Source organism: Leopardus geoffroyi, chromosome B2, assembly GCF_018350155.1.
Source record: "Leopardus geoffroyi isolate Oge1 chromosome B2, O.geoffroyi_Oge1_pat1.0, whole genome shotgun sequence".
NCBI lineage: Eukaryota > Metazoa > Chordata > Mammalia > Carnivora > Felidae > Leopardus > Leopardus geoffroyi.
This window is the reverse complement of record NC_059332.1, coordinates 120,468,691-120,494,298: the sequence shown is the minus strand read 5'-3', so window position 1 is coordinate 120,494,298 and position 25,608 is coordinate 120,468,691. Positions and strand designations below refer to the sequence as shown.

At 40.9% G+C, this 25,608-nt stretch overlaps 1 protein-coding gene across 14 annotated transcripts in view; it reads right to left on the bottom strand.

The window, feature by feature from the left end:
• The window catches only part of EYA4 (EYA transcriptional coactivator and phosphatase 4), a 318,929-nt gene that overhangs the window by 247,088 nt on the left and 46,233 nt on the right, over window positions 1–25,608 (bottom strand). For all 14 annotated transcript variants that reach the window (XM_045499667.1, XM_045499678.1, XM_045499665.1 and 11 more), the window contains one exon: window positions 3,776–3,874. In XM_045499667.1, coding sequence (XP_045355623.1) covers window positions 3,776–3,808 — 33 coding nt within the window. In that variant the 5' untranslated portion in view covers window positions 3,809–3,874. The remainder of the gene's footprint in view (window positions 1–3,775; window positions 3,875–25,608) is intronic.

The following is a 25,608-nucleotide window of genomic DNA, read 5'->3' as shown; positions in this document are numbered from 1 at the left end:
GTAAGCGTCCGACTTCGGCTCAGGTCATGATCTCGTGGTTCCCAGTTCGAGCCCCGCGTCGGGCTCTGTGCTGATGGCTCAGAGCCTGGAGCCTGCTTCGAATTCTGTGTCTCCCCCTCTCTCTGCCCCTCCCCCACTCATGCTCTGTCTGTCTCTCTCAAATATAGATAAACAATAAAATATTTTTTAAAAAAATAGGAGTTTGAATGGGGATGAAGGAAGAAAGCATGACTACCTGCTTTTTGACTTAATCTACTCTGTAGCTGAGGGTGCCATCCACGGAGGCCATGGAAAGTACTGGAACAGAGGAGAAAGGGAGAAAACTGGGAGAAGGGAGTCTGTGAGTTTAGTTCATATGCTGAGTTTGTAAACTATGAACTTCCAGGCAGGGATATCTGCCAGAAGGTAACTAGATATGCAAGAACCATCCCATACCCTTTAAAGATCATCTGAATATGTCAGGTAATTGTAAGAAGAGCTAAGGTTGACCAAGTTTCTACTCTAAGCGGGGCATATGCCAAACCTTTCATATAACTTCTTTCTTTCTTTTTTTTTTTTTTACATTTTTTTTTTTTTTTATTTTTGAGAAACAGAGTGAGACAAAGCGGGAGTGGGAGCGGGGAAGGGGGAGGGGCGGAGAGAGGAGACACAAAATCCCAAGCAGGCTCCAGGCTCTGAGCCATCAGCCCAGAGCCTGATGCGGGGCTCGAACCCACAAACTATGAGATCGTGACCTGACCCCAAGTCGGATGCTCAACTGACTGAGCCACCCAGGCGCCCCTCATATAACTTCTTTTTATCATCCTCCCTACTCTACAGATGAGGAAGAGTTTAATTTCCTAATGGTTACAAAGTATTTAAGTGTCATGGATTTCTGATTTTAAGCTCAAGTCCCTACCCACTATATGATGCTGTATCATGCAAAATCCATGACAGATTTTAAGACCAGATAAAGGTGGGTTCAATTCTAATCTCTGCTACTTACCAGTTGTGTGACCTTGATACTCTCCAAGCCTTAGTTTCCTTATCTGTAAAATGGTGACCATAACAATTACGTGGTAAGATGGTAAGGATTGGAGAGAGCATACAGAAAATGCTAGATTCAGTCTATATGTACAATAACTAGCACCCACTTGTTAGATCTATGCCCAAAGAAAGTTTTCTATGATCTGAGCAAATTCCCTTTCATCTTATTATGAACTTTCTTTTAATTGTACCCTATTTGAACTTTATCTTAGTAAATATGAAGTATTATTTTTCAAAATATTTACAACCTTAATATACTCTGTAAAATTTAATGTCACTTAAAAATTTCACTCAAATAGAAATCATTTCAATGCAAAGGGGTTGAATCAGGTTTTGTTGTTTGTTTTGTTTTGTTTGCCATTTTTATAGTGATGAATGTCAAAATAAGAAAACCCCAAAGCCATAAGGCATGTTGATGTTCTGGAAAGAGCTTTGGACTTGGAGTCAGAAGACCTGTGTGAAGTCCCAACTCTGACGTTTACTAGCCATGGCATTAAGGGCAAGTCATTTCACAGTCCCAAGAGTTCCTTTGCACATGTACAAGATGAGATGCACAGATTGGCCTAGATGTTCTTCTAAGTCTGAGGAACCTGAAGAAAAAAGGCTTTGGGATGTTTACAAAATCGAAGCCATTAAAAGTCATTAACACTTGACACCAACTTCAAGCTTCCTGTGTTTTAAACCAGAAGTGGCCTATCTCCACTTCGATGGCCTATCAAACCACTCCACACATCAGGAGCTTCCAATTTGACTTTGACCAGACCTACGATAACCCTCAGGTGGCGAGTTCAAAGTGAGACGTGGGGATACGGAAGTGGGGAGGGGTGGGGGAGGGGGGGCATTCTTTCCTTCTCTCAAAGTCTCCTCCATCCTCACCACAAATTCGGCGGCTGAGTTTGAGCTGAGAGGCCAGGAGGCCACACTAGATTTCTGCTTTTCAAACCTGGCTGCACATCAGCAACACTAGGAACTTAAAACAAAAAAACAAAAAACAAAAAAACAACAAAAAACACTTTGTTTTAACGCTGAGCTCCACAACTCTGAAACAACACTGGAGGATACTACGTATGATTTACAAATGCCAGGTTTCTCTTTGTAAAAGTGGTACAAAGCATCTTGTGTAACAACCTCATTCGAATGGTACACATTAAAACATATCCCTTTAACCTCTGCAACCCTGAAAGACAATACTCATTCTTGAGGATACACGCACAACGAGATCAACCTCCCAAGACTGCAGGCACTTCACCTGCGTTAGCTCTGAAAGTTCGATGTCCGGGGCAACCCCAGGGTCTCTGGGAAACAGGGACAGTTGGTCAATCTCTCTCTCTCTCTCTCTCTCTCTCTCTCTCTCTCTCTCTCTCTCACACACACACACACACACACACACACACACACACACACACTTTTAAGTAACCTTCTGTGTGTGAGAACAAAGTATAGATCAACAGTGGCCCTCTCATGAAGCAGCACCACTAAAATGACATCATTATTCACTCAGGGACTTATATGGTGTCACTTACAGCCCTCTGACACCACTGGGATCCATTAAACATGCAACGGTGTGGGTGTCACCATCATGCTATCATCCATTTTGTTAGAGTCCACACTACGATAACCAGCATTTAAAAAAAAATAACTACTTGGACACACCTGCTGCCTAATTGCTATTTGTCTCGTCAGGCAATTTCTGAAAGAACAGCATCTCTACCATTTGACAGATTTTTTTTTTTTACCCGTTTTTGGTTTCGTATTTTTTCTGTTCCATTTTCCTATAACGATGCCATGTGATGTTAAATAATACGATAATAGACTTCATTATCTTTTCTTTTCAGTGAATTACTTGAAAAAACAAACGAACTTGCAACGGCCTGTACACAACCAGAACATATATTCCCCTGTAACTCAAAACCGAGCTCAACATAGTCTCACATTTTCTAGAACCACATTCTTATACACAAGCACAATGTCTTCTGTTGCCTCGATTAGACTCTCAGGCCAAGTCGTGACCGTACGAGCTACTGAAATATAGCATCAATCTGTGTAACACACCCTTGGCAGATACGTGTCTCCTTACTTATGACGTGCCTAGCTGTCTGTGGGAAACACAGTTAGCAGCAGTGGGGGAGTGGGAGGGAAGACTTCCTACTGACTTCACTTCCACACGCTAAGGCACTAATGCCATGGAGACACCAGTAAGGAGTTAGGAGCAAAGGCCACATCAACCCCTTGAGAAATCAGACTCTTACAACGACTGCCACCCATCTTGCACATTCCTTCTGCCAAGAACTTAGCAAAATAAGGAGGCCATGAAAGCACACGAGGGCTGTCGCTGCTGCCATCCTTGAAATGGACAATAGGGATGCCGGGAATATACTGTGTCCTGTTATACTTCTGACATTCAATAATATATGCGCTCTGTAAGCACATTTGGAATAAAACCTAACAAAGAGGTGTGTAAAATTACGGATTGTCAAAAACACTTAGCATGATTTAAATGCCCTAGTCTTTCTCCTACGGGCTTTGCAAGCAGACAATCAAGGGAGACCTCAAAATGTGACATCGTTAAGCAGGAACAGCCTACATTTCCAAACGTCTGTTTTATGGTCTTGGAAGAGAATTCAAAATTCAACTAAAACATACATATTTAACAAAATTCCTGCTTTTTACAACAGATTCCTTTTAGCAGGGTTTTGAGCAGTCTTACCACAACTTGTTTCAGCAAACTTGAGACTGAATTAAGACTTACTGATTGCTCATTTAAGTCCTGGGATTCTTCCATGTGGTTTTCTCACGTCTCCGGCCACCCCCAAACAGAAGCAGCGTCCTTCAGTTAAAACTGGACTATCTGAAACAAAAAGATGGAAACGAAGGGGGAAATGGAAAAGTTATCTTTTTTATTTATTTGTAAAATCACCAAAACACACTGTGATTTACGTGATAATCTGTAGAAGCATTATTTTCAAAGAACGAAACTCATTATGGATGATCTCCGTATCTTATAGACTTGATGCTCTTGAAAATCACATCATGACAACATTGGAATATGTGAACAGCTACTCAGGAATACTGTAGATAAACAAAAACATCTAAGGACAACTTTGGAGACACGGTCTGTAAAAAAGACTTAGTATACTATTTTACTGAGAGAGACATGTCATCAAGCAATTGGCAGATGACAAATTAATAGTCTGCGTTGATCACTCACTTTCTAAAGCACGTGAACTGAGAGAGTACAGTCTGTATCTTAATATGGCAGCTTTCTCTTACAGGACAATTTATCTGGATTACCAGATGATCTGTATTCCGTAGTTTTTTTGTTTTTTTTTTTAATTTTTTTTCAACATTTATTTATTTTTGGGACAGAGAGAGATAGAGCATGAATGGGGGAGGGTCAGAGAGAGGGAGACACAGAATCAGAAGCAGGCTCCAGGCTCTGAGCTGCCAGCACAGAGCCCGACGCGGGGCTCGAACTCACGGACCGCGAGATCGTGACCTGGCTGAAGTCGGACGCCCAACCGACTGCGCCACCCAGGCGCCCCGATCTTTATTCCGTTTTAAAGAACAGAATGTTATAACATACAAGCTCAATTTATTTATTTATTTATTTAGTTAGTTAGTTAGTTAGTTAGTTATCTATTTATTTATTGAGAGAGAGAGTGCACACGCACAGGCAGGGGAGAGGGACAGGGAAAGAGAGAATCTTAAGCAGGCTCCACACCCAGAACAGCATGCTTAATTTTAAAAAAGAGAATGAAAATACTATTATTACTTAAAGAAGATATTACAAATATATACGGAAGGACAATCCATCAACAAACTATACTGAGGCAATCAGTTACTTATTCAAAGAAAAGGTTCACCTTTACTCCATACCCCGTATTTAAATTTTTCCAGGCAAAGTGGAGTGTATAAAAGCTCTAAAAAAAATAGGGATAATGTCTTTTAATTCTCTGATGGAGAAGGATTTTGCAACAGAAACAGTGGAATATAAAACAAAAAAGCGAAATGACCTCTTGAATCTGCTCACACAAACCTCCCCCCAAAAAGATCAAAATGAAAAAGATACATGAAAATATAAAAAGAAATATCTGCACAAATATCGAACACACTAGGCTAATGTCCTTAACATAGAAAAAGCTCTTACAAACTGAAATGTACACACACCTCTAAAGAAAAATGGTTACACAAAACAATGTTCAACACACTAACAAAGAAAATGCAATTTAAAAGAGCAGTGAGACATTTGTGGCCCTTCAAATCCCAATTTTAAAAATAAAAATAATATGGAGTTAAAATCCAGTTTACATGGGGGTCCCTGGGTGGCACATGTCTGACTTCTGATTTGGGCTCAGGTCGTGATCTCACGGATGGTGAGAGGGAGCCTTTTGTATCTCTCTCTCCCTCTCTCTCTTTGGCATAAGTAAACAAACTCATTAATGAATGAATGTATTTACTTTTGAAAGGATTCACGTAAATAAAGGCATAAATTAGATATAAATTATTAAACTCACACTTCAAGGAATATTTAGTGAAGTCGAAATTCTCTGAAGATGTAATTTAAATGGAAGATAAGTATTCCAGTAAGTATTCTCCAGAAACAATATTCTCCCCATTCAGTTTATTGAAATTCAACATTTGCAGGTGTTTTGCTCAGTTTTACATGTATCCATTCACACTTTCCCTACTACAATCAGGTAGACGTGGTTTTATTAATTTTTTTAAGTTTATTTATTTATTTTGAGAGGGAGAACGAGGTGGGGGGAGAGGCAGAGGGAGAGAGAGAATCCCAAGCAGTCTCCGCACCATCGGCATGGAGCCCCACTCAGGGTTCGATCCCATGCACCGTGAGATCGTGACCTGAGCTGAAATCCAGAGTCGGATGGTCAACCCACTAAGCCACACAGGCGCCCCTAGACATGACTTTAATTTCTTTCCTGTGTTGTGTTTTCTACAACAAACCTGTTACTTTTCCTTATTAGAATACAAGACGTTAAATGACAAAGGACATTTACAATGTACATTGTAAATTGTTTTATGCATATACGAACGCAGCAATACAGATTAAAGATGTTTTTCAATCCTGAGAGTTAAAAGTCATAAAATGGTAACGTAACTTGTACGTAGGTGACAGTCTCTGCAAGACAGTGATTAAATACGCTTCAAAACCAGAAACGTGTCACTTTAAAGAACAGCCCAATTTTAAAGCATATACGAGATGGGAAGACCAGGGGTTAAGTTCTAAGCACGTTGAAAGGTGCAGCAGCATGCATATGAACTCAGGAAGATAAGCGGGCGGGGAGTTCAAAACTGCAGATGTTATCTTTTTGGGTTGGGAGTGGGCCTGAGAGATGGTGCCTGGAAAACCCCCTTACCTCACACCTCCTCCCTCTTTCTTCTCCCCCTCCCCCTGTCTTCTTACGAACTGGGTCCTCCCGTCTAACCTGGGTTTTTCATCCTCTTCCCGGATACTTACTGACCTCTTACTTGCTCCTCCTATCTTCCAAGACCTCCATCCCAATCCCTGGCCCTGTGTACTCTCCCCACCCCCCACCCATCACCAAGACCACTCGGCTCAGGCTTCCCTTGGATATGGGCGTACCACAGTAAGCGCGGGCCCCTAGTCCAACTGCTGCCCGCTTTGCGAGCCCTTCTTCCACCCTCCCAGGTGGAAATGCGGCAGACCATCTCTTTAGGGGCATTTTCTCCTCGCTCCCTGGATAACCCACTAGCCAAGTACTCCTCAGGGCTGCTGTAAAATTAAAAAAAAAAAAAAAAAAAAAGTACCACCAAATGGGTGACTCTGACCAGTAGGAATTTATTCTCCCATAGTTCTGACGGCGAGAAGTCCTAAACTGAGGTGCCGGCAGGCCCAAGGATCAATCCTTGTCTCTAACTAGTTTCTGCTGTTGCGGACGATCCCTGGCGTCCCTTGGCTTGTAGATGCATCGTTCCAATCTCTGCTTCCATGGTCAACAGTATCTCCCTGCCTGCTTCTGTATGTGTGCCTCTGTGTCCAAATTTCCCTATCCCTCTAAGTACACCAGTCACTGGATTAGAACGCACCCTAATCCGGTAAAACCTCATCTTGACTTGATTTCCTCTGCTTGCATGTAAGGTCACGTTCACAGGTAAGGGGGTTAGAATTTGAACATATCTCTTAGGGGACGCAATTCAACCCACAACACACGTACAGTTGCCACACTAAAATGATTTTTAAGATGTTATCAAGGTTTAAATGTCGTATTTCCAGAAAGGACACCTAACAATTAAATTAAGGATATTAAGGGTGCCTGGGTGGCCCAGTCGGTTGAGCGTCTGACTTCGGCTAGGGTCAGGATCTGACCTGGTTTGTGGGTTCAAGCCCTGTGTCGTGCTGACAGCTCAGAGCCTGGAGCCTGCTTCAGATTCTGTGTCTCCCTCCCTCTCTCTCTCTCCCTCTCTCTCTCTCTCTCTCTCTTTCTGTCCCTCCCCTGCTAGCATTCTTTCCGTCTCTCAAAAATGCATAAACACTACAAAAATTAAAGAATAAATAAAAATAAAAATAAAAATAAATTAAGGATATTGATCATTAGGAAACAAGTAATCATCTTCTAGAAAGACCACCATCTCAGGGCACTGGTAATAACTCGGGTGAAATTAAAAATTAAGATTTCAGAAAAGATGTTGGAACATAAGAGAGAATTAAGCAAAAACTAGCCTTTTTTTTGTTAACCGCCCACTGAGAATTGATTTAACATTCCAGTTGGGAAGCTATTTGCATTAACGTTCCATGTTACAACGTAATACTTTGCTTTATGTTTCCTTAAAATTGAGATTGTTACTTAGTTTAACTTCTTTATGGTAACATGAATTTCTTTTTTTGCCAAACACACTAAGGTACTAAAATATTATGAGCCCACTGATTTTATATTATGGAACCAAGTAAAACTACCTAGGCTAATTGCGGACACAGTATTATTTTACATCATAATTTAGCAATGGTGGTTATGCTAAATCTTTTAACATTTCGTTTTCACAAATATGTAAGAAAAAGACAAGAACACTCTTTAACTCAAGTAAGAGAAGTGTTACCTCATAACAAAGATATAAAATTAAGGAATAACAATAACCTCTTGCTGTTTTATGAGGCAATAATCTAGGTCCCAGCTCTATTTCAAGGCCATTGCCCCAGAAAAGGTGAATTTAAAACAGGAATAATAGCAACCCCACCCATTCCATGTGAAATTATTTCTCCTGCAGTTAGCTTCTCAATACACAGAAAAATGGATGATATCCTTTGCTTTAACTCTGCTCTAGAAGTGGGCTATAAACTCTGGAGTCTTGGAACATGAGAATTGAAAAAAAAAAAAACGCACCCCAATTCTTCCAATTTAGATATTCATATGTAAAGTTTTACAACAATTCTCAGAAACGGAACACAGTCCTGAGGGCTGGTCCCAGTGGTGGTGACAGCAAAGAGAAGACGTTGAGAGACTTCTGAGAAGTTTGTAGAGTTTGTGGGATGCAGCCCTCACCTTCTAGATTGATCTTTCCAGTCAAACCTTCAGTAAAAACTAGTAAACGTGAACGTGAAGGGGGTGGCCTTCAGTGCCAGGGCTGGCACAGGTTGAGGACAGAGCTGCACATGGGAACGGTACCCCTCTGGATTATGTACCCACAAGACACAGCCTGCTACCAGCCATGAAAGCCAGACCTGGGCTTTGTCACTGACTCCTTGGTGACTCCTCGCCAGTCCCTAAGCTACCCAGTGCTATCAATACCCACCGGAGTTCACTGAAATAGCTCCATGTTTCTCTCCTTGATGCTGCTACAGTAGTTCAAGCCATCAATGGCTCTTGGCCAGATGGGACCAAGAGCATCTTAAGGGTCACCTATCCTCCAGAGCTGCTCCTTTGAGGGAGTTTTCTTTTCACTTTAAAGTAGGGATCTAGGGGTGCCTGGGTGGCTCAGGAGGTTGAGAGTCCGACTCTTGGTTTCGACTCAGGTCACGATCTCACGGTTCGTGGGTTCGCGCCCTGCGTCGGGCTCTGCGCTGACGCTCGGGAACCTGCTTTAATTCTCCCTCTCTCCTGTCTCTGCCCCTCCCCCCCATTCTCTCTCTCTCTCTCTCTCAAAAATAAATAAATGTAAATTTTTTTTTAATAAAGTAGGGATCTAAATGGGTTCTCCTTTATTTTTAAGTTTATTTATTTATTTGGGGGGGGGAGGGGCAGAAAGGGAGGGAGAGAGAGAATCCCTAATGTGAGACTCGATCCCACAAACCCATGAGATAATAACCTGAACTAAAACCAAGAGTTGGACGCTTAACCAACTGAGCCACCCAAGTGCCCCCTAAAAGGATTCTCTTAAAAAAAAAAAAACAACTCAGAGCTGTACCCTGTTTTTAAGATAAACCAGAAATTCTTTAATCAATCTACTTGAAGCTATGGCAGGCAGTACCTGACAGAATCCTACGAAGGATAACCACTTGTCAGTTGGTTTCGTTCCCCAGGGCCACTGCTGTCCCGGGGCGGGGGGGGGGGGGAGTTCTGAGGGAGAACCTCACTGTCCTTCTCCCCCAGCCTGCATTCCACTGTGCTCACCATTCCCTTACCCCTATCACTACCAACACATCCATCGCAGTGCCCTGCAGCCAAGGGCTGGGAACTGTAGCAGGAGTCTCCTGGGACGGTGTGTCTCCTGGGACAGTACAGGCTCTGCCCCAGTGCAGAGAAAACAGAAGTGGGGAAAAGACTACAAGCCCCACCCATGCTCCAAATGCCTAATATAGCCTTAGGAAAAGATGTAAGATGACGGGGCTGCCCAAACTTTGGTCCCAGCCCCTGTGCAGACCCTGAATGCAGAGGGAGGTACGTGGACAGTCCTACCCATGACCACTGACAAGGCCGCCTTTAAACTCAGGTGGGGGGGCTCTGAAGAGTCTATGTACATGTGCAGAATTTCCTGGGCCAGGGGAGGGTATCCTTCCATTCCATTCTATCATTCAGAACGGCTAAGCTATTGTTTGACCTTCAGATTTTCAAAGGACAAGTATATTTTTGGACACATGTAGAAAATTACACCTTGTTTACGTGGGGGGGGGGGGCAACATAAATCTACGCTATGCAGCTATTTTGCTGATCCCCATTCAACATTCAGCACATGACCCGTTCGATTCCACAGTTCTTTCCCACTCACACCAAATTACTTCTATCTAACACATATCGCAATGCCTTCCTGTTGTTTAGGGTGTGAGTCTGGCAGAGTACCAGGCTAGTCCTCCTGCGGTGGCAACATTTCCAGGCTATAAAACTTGGGCATCCGTTACAGACACGTGGATAAACCTGGTCGGCTCGAGAGAGACAGAAGGGAAGTGACCCAGAAAGAGTGGCAAAAGAGAGGATGGCAAGAAAGTCCCGGCAGAATTTAAGGAGCTGGGTCTTATTACTCTTGACGTCTCAGCTGTTTCTATGCCCCTTCCTGCTGGGTGGCTGCTCAGTTCTTCCTTGGACTCCATGATCTATCTTCATAATCTTCAATTACGTTCCCTCCTTTATTGAGCATCTTGCCTAACATAAAAGTGCAACTGTCTAGGAAGTCTAACAATGTATGTTAATTAGCATTACATCATCGAGATATTATAGCTGGAATCCGACGGTTAAGAAGTGCATTGCTTTCACATCCCAGGTACCAAGTTACCTACGCTGGCCTGCAAATTTCACGAATGGGTCTGTGAAGCTGGACAAGCACTGGCTGTTTTCAACAGCCGAGGCAGCGCGCCAGAGAGGGAAGCTCAGAGCACAAAGAACACCTAGCTCCAATTCTACAGCCAACTGATCAGAGTGGACGTGGGCATTCTTTGACCGTGCATGTGACTCTCTTCCCTACTTGTACAAAAGGAAAACAGCAAAGGTGTCCAAGAAACAGATCCGGGTGAACGGTAAGGCGCGGTCTGCCGAGCTGCTATCTCCTTAAATGAAGCCAAACCAGATGCCGAGCTATTCTGAACTGTTTACAGAGCGTGGACTTTGCAAAACAGTCCCTTAAACACAAAGTGATTAATAATGATGGGGTTAATTTCTCATGCTAAAATTATAACCAGTTAGTTCAATGTCATGATAATCGCTTGGGTCACGAGGGATCGGGTCATTTTTTTTTTTTTGGCAATGATCTTCTTGGAGTTATAAATTACGATCGCTTGATTTTTGATAAGCAGGGCCAGCCAAGTGTGTCTGCGTTGTTTTGTGTTTGTTAATTGTGGATGGTTGGCTGCTTACCCTAGAAAACACAGACCTGGTTATAACCAGACGGTCCCAGAGAAACTTCCGAAAGAACTCTGAGCTTGAGCAACTCCTGTTACCCTACAGACCCTCAAGCAGATGTTGCAAGTTCATGTGCTGCTTCTGTTGTTCCTCCCCAGCGAACTTCACAATGGCTCTGCTGGGCACTGTGTGTACCATAACACTTCATCGAGCTCTGGCTGTCCTGCAGCCTGGCAGGAAAACTATGTGAGTCCCTTCTTATAAATAGTCTGCTTCCCTCAGCCATAAACCTTTCTTCCACACCTGGGAACCTTTTTTCATAGGGAATATATTGGGGAGCCTGGGTGGCTCAGTTCGTTAAGCGTCCAAATTCGGCTCAGGTCATGATCTCGTGGTCTGTGGGTTTGAGCCCCGCGTCGGGCTCTGTGCTGACAGCTCAGAGCCTGGAGCCGGCTTCGGATTCTGTGTCTCCTCCTCTCTCTGCCCCTTCCCTGCTCATGCTCTGTCTCTCTGTCTCTCAATAATAAATAAACGTTAAAAAAATTAAAGAAAAAGAATATACTGACCCTATGTATTACTTAACACATACCTGATGACTTTATGCCCCTCCTGAGGAAAATTTGGTGCACCTTGAAAGGACTTAAAAATACATCTCCTAAATTTAGTATTCACCTCTTGACACCCTAGAGGTATAAATGCTAGAGGGAATATAAACTTACTGATTACAAGTAAAGACTTCTGGAATACAACAGTTCTCTTTACGTGAGTCCCTGTGTTACCACTGGATAATGGTATGGCCTTGGGATAGTTAATTAATGCCTCTATTATTCTCTTCATACATAAAATACGGACAATAGTAATACCTGTATTGTATTTTGTTGGGATTAAATGAAATCCTGTATTTCAAAAATGCAAGCCATTTGATTACTCAAGACAGAGTGGAAGCAAATCTCTGCTTTTTCATTTTGCTCTCTATATAATGAATTAAAACATTTTAATATTTTTGCTTTAAAGTGAAATATTATATATGCAATTTCCTATGGAAATGTAATGATTTTTAACTCATCTCTAAGAATATTATATTAATTAGTGATCTCCACAAGCTACATTAACTATCTATGTTTAGATAGCAGCCAAACGTCACCAGTCTTTGAGCAACTCTCTGAACTTACATAAGTTTGCAAAAATGAACGATATCTTAATTACATTATTGCCATTACCGTTTACCCCTTTTTAGTTTGCCATTCTACATAACATCAAAGTTGGGACTGGTTTCTTTAGTGTTGAGAGACTGATGCTGTCAGGAGAAGAATTACAGATGGGTATGTGAAAGAGAAAAGAAAACATTTCCAGAGAAGAAGTTCTGAACTGATAAAAGGAGGATTGAGGAGCTAAATGTCAGTGGATAAATACAGTGGGTTTTGACTATATTTTGATACAGTCATAATGCAAACGAAGGAAGACATCGGTCATAAAACTGCAACCACACATCTACTTTGGATTTTTGAAAAACAAGATGAACAGTCACCAGAATTAAGGGGCCGCTTGAAGCCGTGGCACTGATCTAGGTAAGAAGTCAAGGGAGCCCGAACTGATGTGGCAGCTGGTAGACACATGGAGAAAAGGTAGACATGCATGATAATAATAAAGACAAATCAATAGGACATTGAAAATATGTGACTATAACTCCTAAGGCAAATATGGCTTTCAGGTGTCACACCCATGGTTCCTGAAAAATGTTCCATGTGGAAAGTTGAGAGGAAAAGATATTCTTTGTGTATTATTGCGTTTGTTGTCATTATCTTCGTTTATAGAGAAGGGCAGGGAACAAAAGCAAGAGGCAGTGTATAAAAAGAAAGTCTGAAAACTCTGTCCCTCACACTGAAAGAGGGCTAGGAAACTCAGCCCGCCATCTGACTCAGCAAGGAAGCTTGTCATATGATGGAGCCTTTGGGAAGAGAGTAAAAGAAAGTAATTACTTGAGATAAATCAAAACCTCAGTCTTGCTCAAATGTAAATTCTGAACTGTTACTGTATCTCTGGTATGGAAACCTCAAACCAAAAAACTACAAGCAGGACTGATCCAGAGGCTTGAAATCCCTAGACTCCAGGGGAAGTAAATGCAAAATTAGCTCCCGGGGCAGAAAAGATTCTGAGAGAGAAATTCATCAAAAACGATAAGCTACGTAAGGAAACAAAACACCGTAGAGACAGACAGAAACGTAACAACAGGGAAACTGGGCCCAAAATCTGAGATTACAGGACAACCTGAAAAATGTCAGTATGCTTAAACCAAAGAAATAGAAGGAATAGAAACCAAATTAAAGGAACCTCACACTGCGAAAGATAAATACACAAATTTGGGTAAAAAAAAAAAAAACATAAAAAGTGTTTTTGAAGTATATGCACTGAAATCTCCAGAAAGAAATGAATGAATTAAATATCAAATTACATTTAGCTAAGGAAACAGTTTGTGAGGAAGTTGACACAAACAAATAAGCTAACAGAAAATACGCGGGAAGTATTTAGCCCCTGAAGTGAAATTAATGGGAACAAAAAAACAACAACACAAACACAAATATTTTTCTCTAAAATTTTCCATATCACCAATTTCTCTGGAATCAGGATGTGACCACTGAGAGTCTTCCTTTTCATTTGGGGGAGGCAGGGGGGGGGTGTGTGTGTGTGCAGAATCTAGTACATAACAAAGTAAACATGAGAAATTTAAAATATAACAATAAATCTGACTTACCTAAAACAAGTTACTTGCTTGAATTATGTCCACAGTGAATATTAGTTAGGGGTTTAATCAAATATGATGCTACTGGCCTTCCTAAAATTTGGGACACTTAAATTGTTTTTTGTTTTTTGTTTTTTGTTTTTTAATCCGGAGTTTTAATTGAGGCTGGGTTCAGGAAAGCTTGAGTACCTTCTTTCCTCTCAATAAATTCCCCTGTAGGATCCACTGACTTTATACCCGCATTCAAAGTAGAGTCACAGTGGGGCGCCCGGGTGGCGTAGCTGGTTGATCACCCAGCTTTGGCTTAGGTCATGATCTCGTGTTCTTGAGTTCGAGCCCCGCATCGGGCTTGCTGTTGTCAGTGCAGAGCCCACTTCGGATCCTCTGTCCCCCTCTCTCTCGCCCTTCCCCTGTTCATGCTCCCTCTCTCAAAATAAGGAGGAAAAAAAAAATCCAAGTAGAATCACATTAACAAAAAAAAACTGTCATTATAGCTTCTAAAAATCCAAAAACGTTTTAAGGGCTAAAGATCTAGGAATTCAGAAAATAACAGGTCTAATAAATTTGGTGGTGGTGTTCAATCCCATATTGTGCACCCGTGTATGTTCTGTTATTTCTTTGTCCTGGGATCTGGAGGAATACAGAAATAAGTGAGGTTTGTTTACAGAGTGCTCATATGAGTCTGCAGATACAACATTTGAAGCTTCTTAGCTCCAGTGAGAATCACCTCCTTCTTCCTCTCTTCATTTTCAATTCTTCCTTATGTATTAGTTTTTAAATCTATCATTCCGAATTTCCACTCTAGTCTGCCCATCAGAGTCACAAAGCGTAAACTCAATCCTGCTTTAATATGTAGGGTAGAGGGGCGCCTGGGTGGCTCAGTCGGTTAAGCGTCCGACTTCAGCTCAGGTCACGATCTCACAGTCCGTGAGTTCGAGCCCCCCGTCAGGCTCTGGGCTGATGGCTCAGAGCCTGGAGCCTGTTTCCGATTCTGTGTCTCCCTCTCTCTCTGCCCTCCCCCGTTCATGCTCTGTCTCTCTCTGTCTCAAAAATAAATAAACGTTAAAAAAAAAATTTAATATGTAGGGTAGATATTAAGAGAGTGCTACCATTCACGTCACCTCTAAATCTTTTTTCCTCAAGTTAAGTACCTCTAGTTCATAAGACCACATCTTTAAAAAAAAAAAAAAAAAAAAAGTTTTGTTTCCCAACAGGGATTATGGGAGAATTCACTCAGCCACAATTGCTAGGAATGCATAATTGCCTAGGAAATGCATTAAATGGAAGACCGATATCAACTAGGTCATAGTGCATCATTATCTTTAAACCATTCAATTATAAATGGGCATTAAATTAGTACAGATCAGCATTAGTGTATACCAAATATCACATTAATATCCAGACAAAAATGAAAAGGAAACCCAATTAGCAGAGTTGGAAATTAATGGGAATCAGTTTTCAAAGCAGGAAGAATGAAAGACCTTAAGATTCTGTTCATTCGCTTGTTTGTTACAGACTGAATTATACTTCAGGAAAATCATAGAAGAGACTAATGTTCAAGATACTGGAAGGTCTGGTTTGCCTAGGACTTGGACGTGCCTGGGCTTGTTTGTAGAATCTATGGGTTAGGCTCCCAGGGCTCCAAGTGTTCTTGGGCCTGAAGAGCCCCCTGGGAAAGAACTCTTCCAAGGAAAGAGCTGGTGAGCCATAAGCTGGAACTGAGTTTCAGTCCTAAGTCTCAGAGCAGCAAGCAAAGAACAAGAAAACAAACAAACAAACCAAAAACAGTGTCCACTAAACTCTGTAGAAAAGGTTGAGGGCAGATGGCACCCCTTTATATTATTTGGATTCTCTGTTATAGGGCACTGTGTGGGAGGGGGCGGAGCACGGGGGGAAGGTGCTGGATACTTTCCTCATTTGACATTACTTGTGGCACCAGCTGTTCAATCAAGGAGAAGTGAGGTCTGACCCAGAGAAATACTATTTCCTTTAAATAGGACTCTTGCAGCTTGGAGAAAAAAAAAAAGAAAAAAGAAAAAAGAAAAGAAAGGGAAACAAAGAAAAAAGGAAAGGGTGAAGAAAGCTTGGGAAAATACTGGTTAAACTAGGAAGAAAAAGATCACAATAAATAAGAATTAAAAATGTGAGATTTGAAACTCGAGAAAATGACAGGGAAGCGGATAATCTCCCCTCTCCTGACCAAACCAAATAGAAGAGATTGTAGAGATGTGGACACTGGTCCTTTCCGTATACCTGATGGGTAATATGGTTTCTTCTGGCCACCACTCTGCTCCAGGACTAACTAGGGCTTCAGCCAAGTTCTTGTTCAAGCCCTTGAACAGAAGGTATTAGCTCCTAAAGAAGCTTCAGGCGTTCCTCACAGATATTACTGTGGCCCACCCCTGAACAATCCAACCTATTGTTGAATGCCTTAATTTCTCGTTCATGGTCATGAAAAAAAAAATACAAGTTTCTTCAAAGAAAATATCAAAGATAGATAAACTCAAATATTATTCACACTCCCTACATCAAGATTGTATCTTGCAAAAACACTGATTCCTATATAATGTATAAACTAAGAAGTGAATGAATGAACCAGCAAATGAATAAGGAAACGCTCCTCAGGCACATGTCAGGAAATAGACAACTTGAATCTCATGAAATTGTAGGGTGAATCAGGCAAACAGAATTGTAGATTTCTATGTCTACCATGACTCAATGTATGGCTTTGGGAAAATCTTGTAATTTCTCCATACTTCAGTTTCTCACCCTATAAAAGGAGTATATTGCTTGAAATTTAATTCCCTCACTGCAGTGAAGGTTTTGATTCAACATTTATAAAACGCTTTTTAGCTTCCCTGATTAATAGGCAAAATACTGTGGTAGTTCCATAATACGCTTTCCAAAAAGTATAAAGGTAACTAGTCAAATCTAATGTAAAATGATACTTGAGAAAGAAATACCAGTCATATTTATTACTTCTCCATTCCGTTTGCTAGGTAATAAAAATTACTTCTAACAGAAAAAGTATCAAATTAATATTTAAGCCAGTTGAAGTGTTATCATCATAGGTTTACCTCTGTTGGGGGGGGATGGGGAGTTGTTTTGTTTTTCCAGGCTGCCCCACATGTTTATATGGTACAGTCAGGAATGTTGGGCATGGTTTTGAAGGCCTCTAGCGTATTCGCTGGTTTCTGGCATTCTAATGCACTCTACTCTTATAACCATAAAAGTACTCTTGAGTGCTTCTGGAAATATATAACAAATCCTTAATCAATTTAAGAGTGTTTTAACTGCATACATGAAATTTCTTGGGAGGAAAATGTTAGCTATTCTACACACATATAGTACTTAAGTTAGCAAGAGAGTTCCTTCTCAAAGGCACAAAGCAGTTTCCCTGTAGTAATATAATTTTCAGTTTTATGTGCATAAGTCCTATTGAGTCCCTTGGAATAACAGGAAATTCTGCAGGAAAAAAACCCCACAAAAATTGATAGCCATATTTATCCACTGCTAGAGGAATAGGTTAGCTATTTTGAGTTGGATTACTCTTTTAAGATAATAGGTAACTCTTAAAGGTTAACCAGAACTTGCAAGAACTGACTATTCTGGAAACAGAATTTTCTACATAGGAGATTCGAACAATGAAGTCAACTGATTAATATACTTCATCTTAAACTTCATGTATCACATTGCAGTAGTCAGGACTTGAGTAGCAATTTTCTGGATTTTGAGACATTAAATTTAATTTTCACATTAAACAGATTATAACATTTCACAGATTTACAAATTAGTACACTGATATGACAGTTAATATTTTGGCATATAGTATTATTTATCAACGTACCTTCAGGATGGAGTAATCTCACTTATAATAATACATGTCTATCCTTTTCAAATACATGTTAAAAAGCTACAGCAATATATGCGAGGTGCTTAGAATGTGCCCCTGGCACATAGTTGGCTCTTAACAGAATAATGATACGTAATTCCTCATAAATTCTCATCAACAACATATGAGTTAGAGCCACTTCTCCTAATAATTCTTATTAATGTTTTATGGTAGTGAGGCAAACCAGGTCACGAATAGGACATATATGCATTTTTCTTCCTACCAATTAAAGAACTATGAATAAACACAATAATTACTCACATAATTACTCATTTAACAATTCTTAAATGAGATATTAACTGTATATAACATAGATTTGTTATATATGGGGTTAATAGAACGATTTGCTCTTATCACTAAACACTTCCAATTAGTGTTTGAGTCTCAAGGAATTTACTACTATTAGCTTTCCTATGAATTAGAGCACAAATTATTACAGTGTTAAATTGAGCATAACATTTTGCCCATCTCTTTTATGAGGGAGATGTAAGCATCATCATAGGGATGCAAGGTGTTATAACTTCTTGGAAAAATCTTTCGGGACCATCTATGCAATATACACATATTCTTTTGCCTATTAATCCTGCATGTGGAGTTTTACCTCCAGGAATTTGGGGGAGCTATACAGAGAATTATATAAAAATCATCACTGCAACACTATTCATAATAAGAAAAAACTGCAGGCAACCTAAGTATACACCAAGAAAGGAACAGTTACATCGTAAAACATACACATAAATTAAATAGGAGTACCCAGAATTATACGTACTCACGTGGGAAAGTATTCAAGATACAGGATACCAAAATAAAAACAAACGTAAAATAAAAATAAGTTACAACCTCATATAGTTCTTACATTTACATATGTACAGGAAAAAAAAAGCCTGGAAAAAAAAGTCTGAAAGGAAGTGCACTAGAATAAAACGATTTACCCCGATTTGTGGAAACTAGAGGAAATGAATAAAGTGAAGGACATCCACTTTTTGCTTTAAATACATCTGTGTTTTTTAACTTTTTATTACAGTAAAACATACACAAGTACACAAATCAAAAGTAAACAACTGATACACATTTATTAAATAAGCACCCCGTGTCATCAGCAATCGGACCAAGATAAAGGCCATTACCAGCATTCCAGAAGCCTCTCTCTTTCCTTCTTCCAGTCATTCCCCTCAAAAATAATTTCTATCATCTCTGTTTTATTTTTTTTTATTTTTATTTTTTATTATTTAAAAAAATTTTTTTAACGTTTATTTATTTTTGAGACAGAGAGAGACAGAGCATGAACAGGGGAGGGGCAGAGAGAGAGGGAGACACAGAATCGGAAACAGGCTCCAGGCTCTGAGCCATCAGCCCAGAGCCTGACGCGGGGCTCGAACTCACGGACCGCGAGATCGTGACCTGGCTGAAGTCGGACGCTTAACCGACTGCGCCACCCAGGCGCCCCTCTGTCATCTCTGTTTTAATGTGCTACCCAACATATGAATTACTTTTCTTAAAAGAAAAAATTGATTAAAAAAAATCTTGCTTCAGCAGCACGAAGGTCCCCTTTTTGAATATTAAATACACTCGGCAGGTTATTCAAAGAAATCAATTCAAAATATGTTCTGAGCATTTTCAGTGTCTTTTCCTGTATGAACTGGGTTATTCCTTGCAACTCCAGGAGGCAAGAGGCAAGTACTATTATTACTCCCCGTGTCCACATCCTGGAGCTATGGCCTACGGCAGCTCAGTAAGCAACTTCCCCAAGGTTGCACGGCTGAGGAATGGCGGCAGGGCCTGGACACAGACAGACTGTGGTCTGATTCCAGTATCTGCAACTCCTTGTCAGACATGCCCAAAGGAAAATAAAGGCAACAATGCAGAGAGCTGGAAGCACTGGGGTGTCTCCAGGAGGAGGTCCTCTTTTTAGCTTCTTTCTGAAGACACCAGTTAACGTCCCTAATCCATTCCCCCCACCCCCCCCCCCCCCGCTGCAAAACGGAGAGGTAAGCTAAATTCCTCTTCTGATCTGATTCTCTGATAAACAATGTGACTTACTAAACTATCCAGCAAATATGCTTCCTCATGATGTAGTGCAATCACATACTGCATTCAGAAGTGACTCATACAAGGAAATAAAACCACAATTTTTAAAACTATTGGAAACAATCATTTTAATTTAATGTTATTTTTGGACACGGGAGGGTTTTTTTTTCCCCCTAAATAAGCAAGTTGGTGGTTCTGAAGGGTCTTGCTCATCTTTTTGTGGAAAATGCCTAAAAACAAACCACTAGAAACTAAACAAAAAATTTTCCTTCCTCAATTGTGCCTGAAAAAAGACCTAATTTCTCTCACCAAAAGGCCACACATACTTTAAGACACATCTGGGATTTCTGGTCCCCATATTTTGAAACATTGACATAAACAAATACAGAACATGCTTCCTCTCAGATGAAGTCCATAATTCTGAGGGTTAAAAATTCTTCAAAATAACATGCAGTGCATCTCTGCAGAAAGCAACCAGAGAGGCCGGAGTTTGTTTTCGGAGGAAAACAGAAATACAAAGACTATTAAACCTCGACTAGAATCTGTCTTTTTAACTTCAGTTTATTCAAAACACCAGTTCATGCCGGACAGATCTTTTCTTCTTCTAGAAAATAATAATATCTTAGTATAAATGAAATATCAAATAAGTTATCATAAAAAACAACCACCACCAATAAATGTGTTTCTTTGACCATGAGAAAAAGAAAATCAGTTTCTAAACGGTAAACAGGATTTTCTTTGTAGCCGTCTGGCTTTGGCTGTATGTCCTGTGAAGATATGCATGGAATAGTGCAGTTAGTGAATTTCCATGAATATGCCCAGGTCCTGGCACTACAGTGGGGGAAAGATATGATCTCTATCCTCAGTGAGTTCAGGATCTCTCTGGAAGAACGATTCACATATAATCAGCCACAGCACAATGTGTTTCGATATTAACAGCCCCAAAAAGGTGCTATGGTATTACAGAGAGAAAAGAATGAATTCTGCCTGAGCCTTAGGGATGGCTTCCCAGAGGAGGTGACATGAGAGCTAAGCCTTGAAAAGTTAGCAGATTTTTTTGTACAGGTAGACAGCAAAAAAGTAAGATGTGAGAAGGTTGAGATAGCTGGGGCAGTGGAAGACAATGTGGGGAGAGAATACCCCGGGGAGATAAAAAGGAAGTGCCTAATTGTACTTAGTAACACAGAGCATTCATAAAAATATGTAAGTCTTACATTAGGACCCATTATACAAAGAATCAACCTGAGAAAGTAGATATGTGACCTGAAATTCTTGGGGGGGGGGCAGTTCCCTAATTTATGAGCCCAGGAAGCGTTCCTTCGAAAAAACCAAACCTCTGGTTTGTTGGCTGTTCTCTAACGAACAGGCTTCTTATTCAACGTCAGGTATAAAGCACCTGGATGGAGTTGAGTGTTGCTACGCCTTCTTTGGACTTCTTGTCAAGACAGGGAGCAGAACTCTCCTCCACCATCTGAAAACTGAAAACTCGGGGCGCCTGGGTGGCTCAGTCGGTTAAGTGGCCGACTTCGGCTCAGGTCATGATCTCGCAGTCTGTGAGTTCGAGCCCCGTGTCGGGCTCTGTGCTGACAGCTCAGAGCCTGGGGCCCGTTTCAGATTCTGTGTCTCCCTCTCTCTGACCCTCCCCCGTTCATGCTCTGTCTCTCTCGGTCTCAAAAATAAATAAACGTTAAAAAAAAAAATTAAAAAAAAAAAAAAAGAAAACTGAAAACTCATAATTTAAGCCCCTAACTGACAACCCCCCAACTCCCTGGAATGACCCCCATCTGTCATTGGGTGGCCCAGAATCCAATTCATCTTTCTGCTAACAAGTGGCTGAGCAAGGTCCTTCTCCTCTTAGAAAACAGAAAGACATTTTGGCCACATTCAGTATGCTATATGCATAGCCACTTTCCCCTCTTAAAAGTACATTTCAAAACTTAAAGCATAAATCAAGGAGAGGTATGAGACAGACAGACAGAGTACGTTTTCAGGTTCTTCCGCCCTGCCTGCTTGAGCCTCTATTAGTAAATGACGTGAAATCCCTAGGTCAGTTTGACTGCTTTCAGGTAACATGATCACCTGCCTAATATAATTAAAGTAAAACCACTAAATTAGATAATACATATGTGTAGAATTTCAAGTATCTTTGCAATTACTAATGAGATGACAAGAATTATCTACTGTTTAGACCTCATAGGAGTATGAGTCGAATTATATTTCTATAACTATTTCATACTTCAAAATACGTTTCACATTCAATCCAAAACTCATGTAGGTCGTTTTCCTCTCTCAATTTACATTAGCATTATGTTCCTTTTTGTTCGTTTAAGTGATCTTCAAACATCTTTCATATAGGCTAAACTAGGCAGAGGACAGAGGTGGTACTCAGACCACAGTCACATTTACTTACATTCAACTACACAGGAGGTCACAGATAAAACGTTTGTCAAAATTAAACCTATAGAATTAGAACTAAGTTTGGATTTGGTGATTCATCACAGGAGTGCTTAATGCAATATTTTCATTTTCACTTTCTTCGGACTGGACTAATGTTATTGAATTCAAGATCCTGAAATTGTGGTTCAAACTGAAAGCTAAGACATATTTCATTTGAAAATTTCTCATCGGAAATGAACAAATAATTGTATTAAGTATTTTAATCTTAGGCAGTTTTGATTATAGGAAACTTTATTTTTTCTGGCACTACAGTAAATACAAGTTTCTTGTGACTGAGTTATTCATCTGTGGGAAAAAAATAGGTAACTGTCATTATTAAAAGTGAATCAACAGTATCTACTAATAAGCAACAGTAAAAAAAAAAAATAGACGTAAAGGTGAGCCACAGAAATATCTACTTCCTACATACTTCCCTGGGTATTCTGCTCTCCCTACTCATATATTATTCCCAGAAAAAAAAAAAAATATGCTAAAAGTAGTCAATCCGTATAAAGCCTGAGGCGCCTGCTGGCTTAGCTGGTTGAGCATCCGACTGTTGATTTCGGCTCAGGTCGTGACCTCAAGGTCGTGGGATCGAGCCCTGTGTCAGCACAGAGCTGTCAGCGCAGAGCCCGATGTGGGGCTCGAACCCACGAACCACGAGATCATGACCTGAGCCAAAGTCGGATGCTTAACCCATTTGAGCGACTCAGGCGCCTCAATAGATAAATATTTTTAAAAGTCTGTGTAAAGCCCATCTGTGTACAGCTTATCCATCAACACAACCAATAAGAGTTGTTTGATTTTGTATTTAAAGTTAGGCGGAAGGTATGAAGAGTCTTGACACTTGACCGAAAATAGAACGATCCGCTCATGCAGATGCCTGGGAGTCTCTTGACCAAATCAAGTGATCTTAAGATCTACTTTGGTCATGGGTTCTCAAATGGGGACAATCGGCTTCCGGAGGATGCCTGGCAATGTCTGGGGAGATGCTGCCACTACTCCAGGGAAGGTGCTGCTGGCATCTAGTGGGTAGAGACTAGGAATGCTACTCAACACCCTATAATGCATCAGCCAGCCATATACACACGCCAACAATCATCAACCCCAAATGCCAATGATAAGAGCTTGAGAACACCTGAGACTAATGTCACACTATGTGTCAACTGCTGAGGAACACTGGGCTGCATATGCTAAGGGATTCAAGTACAACATCCATATGAGTACATTTTTCTTATGACAGATGCATCTGGAAGTTCCAGGTAAGCAATAAAAACAGAACCTCGACTAACAATTATTTTAACTTCCCTTCCTCCCTCAGCCCCACTCTGCTATACACTCATTACATCTGAATCCAAGGACTGAGTGATAAATTCTGAAACAGAGTGCTTATAACCCCCTATTGTCTCTGCAGAAATAAGAATCATAGCAGTACTGGGGGGTGCCTGGGTGGCTCAGTGGGTTAAGCATCTGACTCTTGATTTCGGCTCAGGTCATGATCTCACGTTTTGTGGGTTCAAGCCCCACACTGACAGTGAGGAGCCTGCTTGGGATTCTCCCTCTCCCTCTCTCTCTCTCTGCTCCCCCACTCAAAAGTAAATAAATAAACAAACATTTAAAAAAATTAATTGTTTAGGGAAGTTGGAGAGCCCCATAAATCAAAGCCTTAAAAAAATCTAGAATACTGCATGTGGACGCACTGGTGAAAAGAAATTCTGGGCAACATAAATGGTCAAAGCCCAGTTTGGGGCCCCTCTAATGTCTTCTTTCAGGGCTCCAAATACAGCCTCAGCTTTGCCAAGATCACCCAAGAATGCCAAATTTGCATTTGGACCACTGGAGACTCAAATTATAGTCCCCAGTCTATGACCCCCAAAATGACTTCCAGCTCTAAAACTCTGTGAACATTTTGGGTGACCTGATGAAGAGTAACAATCATAATCATAGCAGCGAATACTCTTATCAGACACCATTCTAAATACTTCACATACACTTACTCACTGAATTGTCATCAGAACCTAACAGAGTATGTTCTATTCCACAGAAGAAAACTGAAGCAAAACCAGTTTAAGTCACATGCTTATCATTCCAGAGTCTTTAGTGTCAAAGCTGGGGTTTGAACCCAAGCAGCCTGCCTCCATATTCTTTGTACTTAATCATTATGCTATAAGAAGAATCAGCTCCCTTGGATTTCAAGTGCAATGAAATACTCGTATCTTCAAAGACCTTTAGGATCCTTGGCTGACCCACTGGACCACTGACTTCTCAAGAGTCATGAGGGAAATAAATACATTTCTACACTCATACACACATACCTATAAGCCGGGCCTAGATTCAGAGTCGTAATTCTACTGGGCTAATACAAAAAATCCCTGAGGTTGTTCTTAAAGCTGTCCTGCGTCTCATGGTCACAGCTACCCCGCTCATGGGGCCCCCCAACCTCATGACAGAGGATGTTTGGTCTCACCATCACTGCTCTCATCCCCATTTTCCTTACGCATTTCACTCCACAGAAATTCACTCCACAGTGACCCCTGCTCGCTGGAAATACGGAGATGAAAAATGCCAGTAAGGGCATCAGTAAACACACAGGTCTAGAGCGGATCTGAATTCATGAACTCTATTACATGTCAGTGTGGCAGGTGCTGGGTTGAAGGTAGAAGCTGGGTGCTTTGGCAGCAAAAAGGAAAGAAACATCCAACTCAGCCTCTGGAGGACAGATGAACTTACCAGAAGAGGTAACATTTGATGTCTGCAGGCTTGGAAAAGAAGTAAAAAAGCAAGTTTCAGGGGCAGAAGAGCTGTCTTCCGGGTAGAAAGAATCACATGCACAAAGCAATGAAGTGGCAATGACGCGGGGGTATTTCTTTGAGAACTGCAGTTCTCTCTACCGCTAGAGATTCCTGTGACCAGCTGGGGATGGAGGGGAAAGGCAACCTGAGCAATAAGGTTCTCGGCACAAAAGGCCTTGTACTCCCTGCTAAGAATTTTGGAATTGTCCTAGAGGCAACAGAGAATTTTTCTGAAGCATGTTGAAGTGCAAGAGGTACCTGCTAAAAATTGCCAACAAATGTGATTGAACATCTTATAGATAGGGAGGAGAGTCTTGGAGACAGGTCCAGCATCATCCACGATGGTCCCCCAGGACCAAACTAAAGACAATATGACTAAGTGTATATAGGACATGTGTCCACCCAAAAAGCTAATACGATCATCTGAGAATTAAACCCGCGATCTCGGTT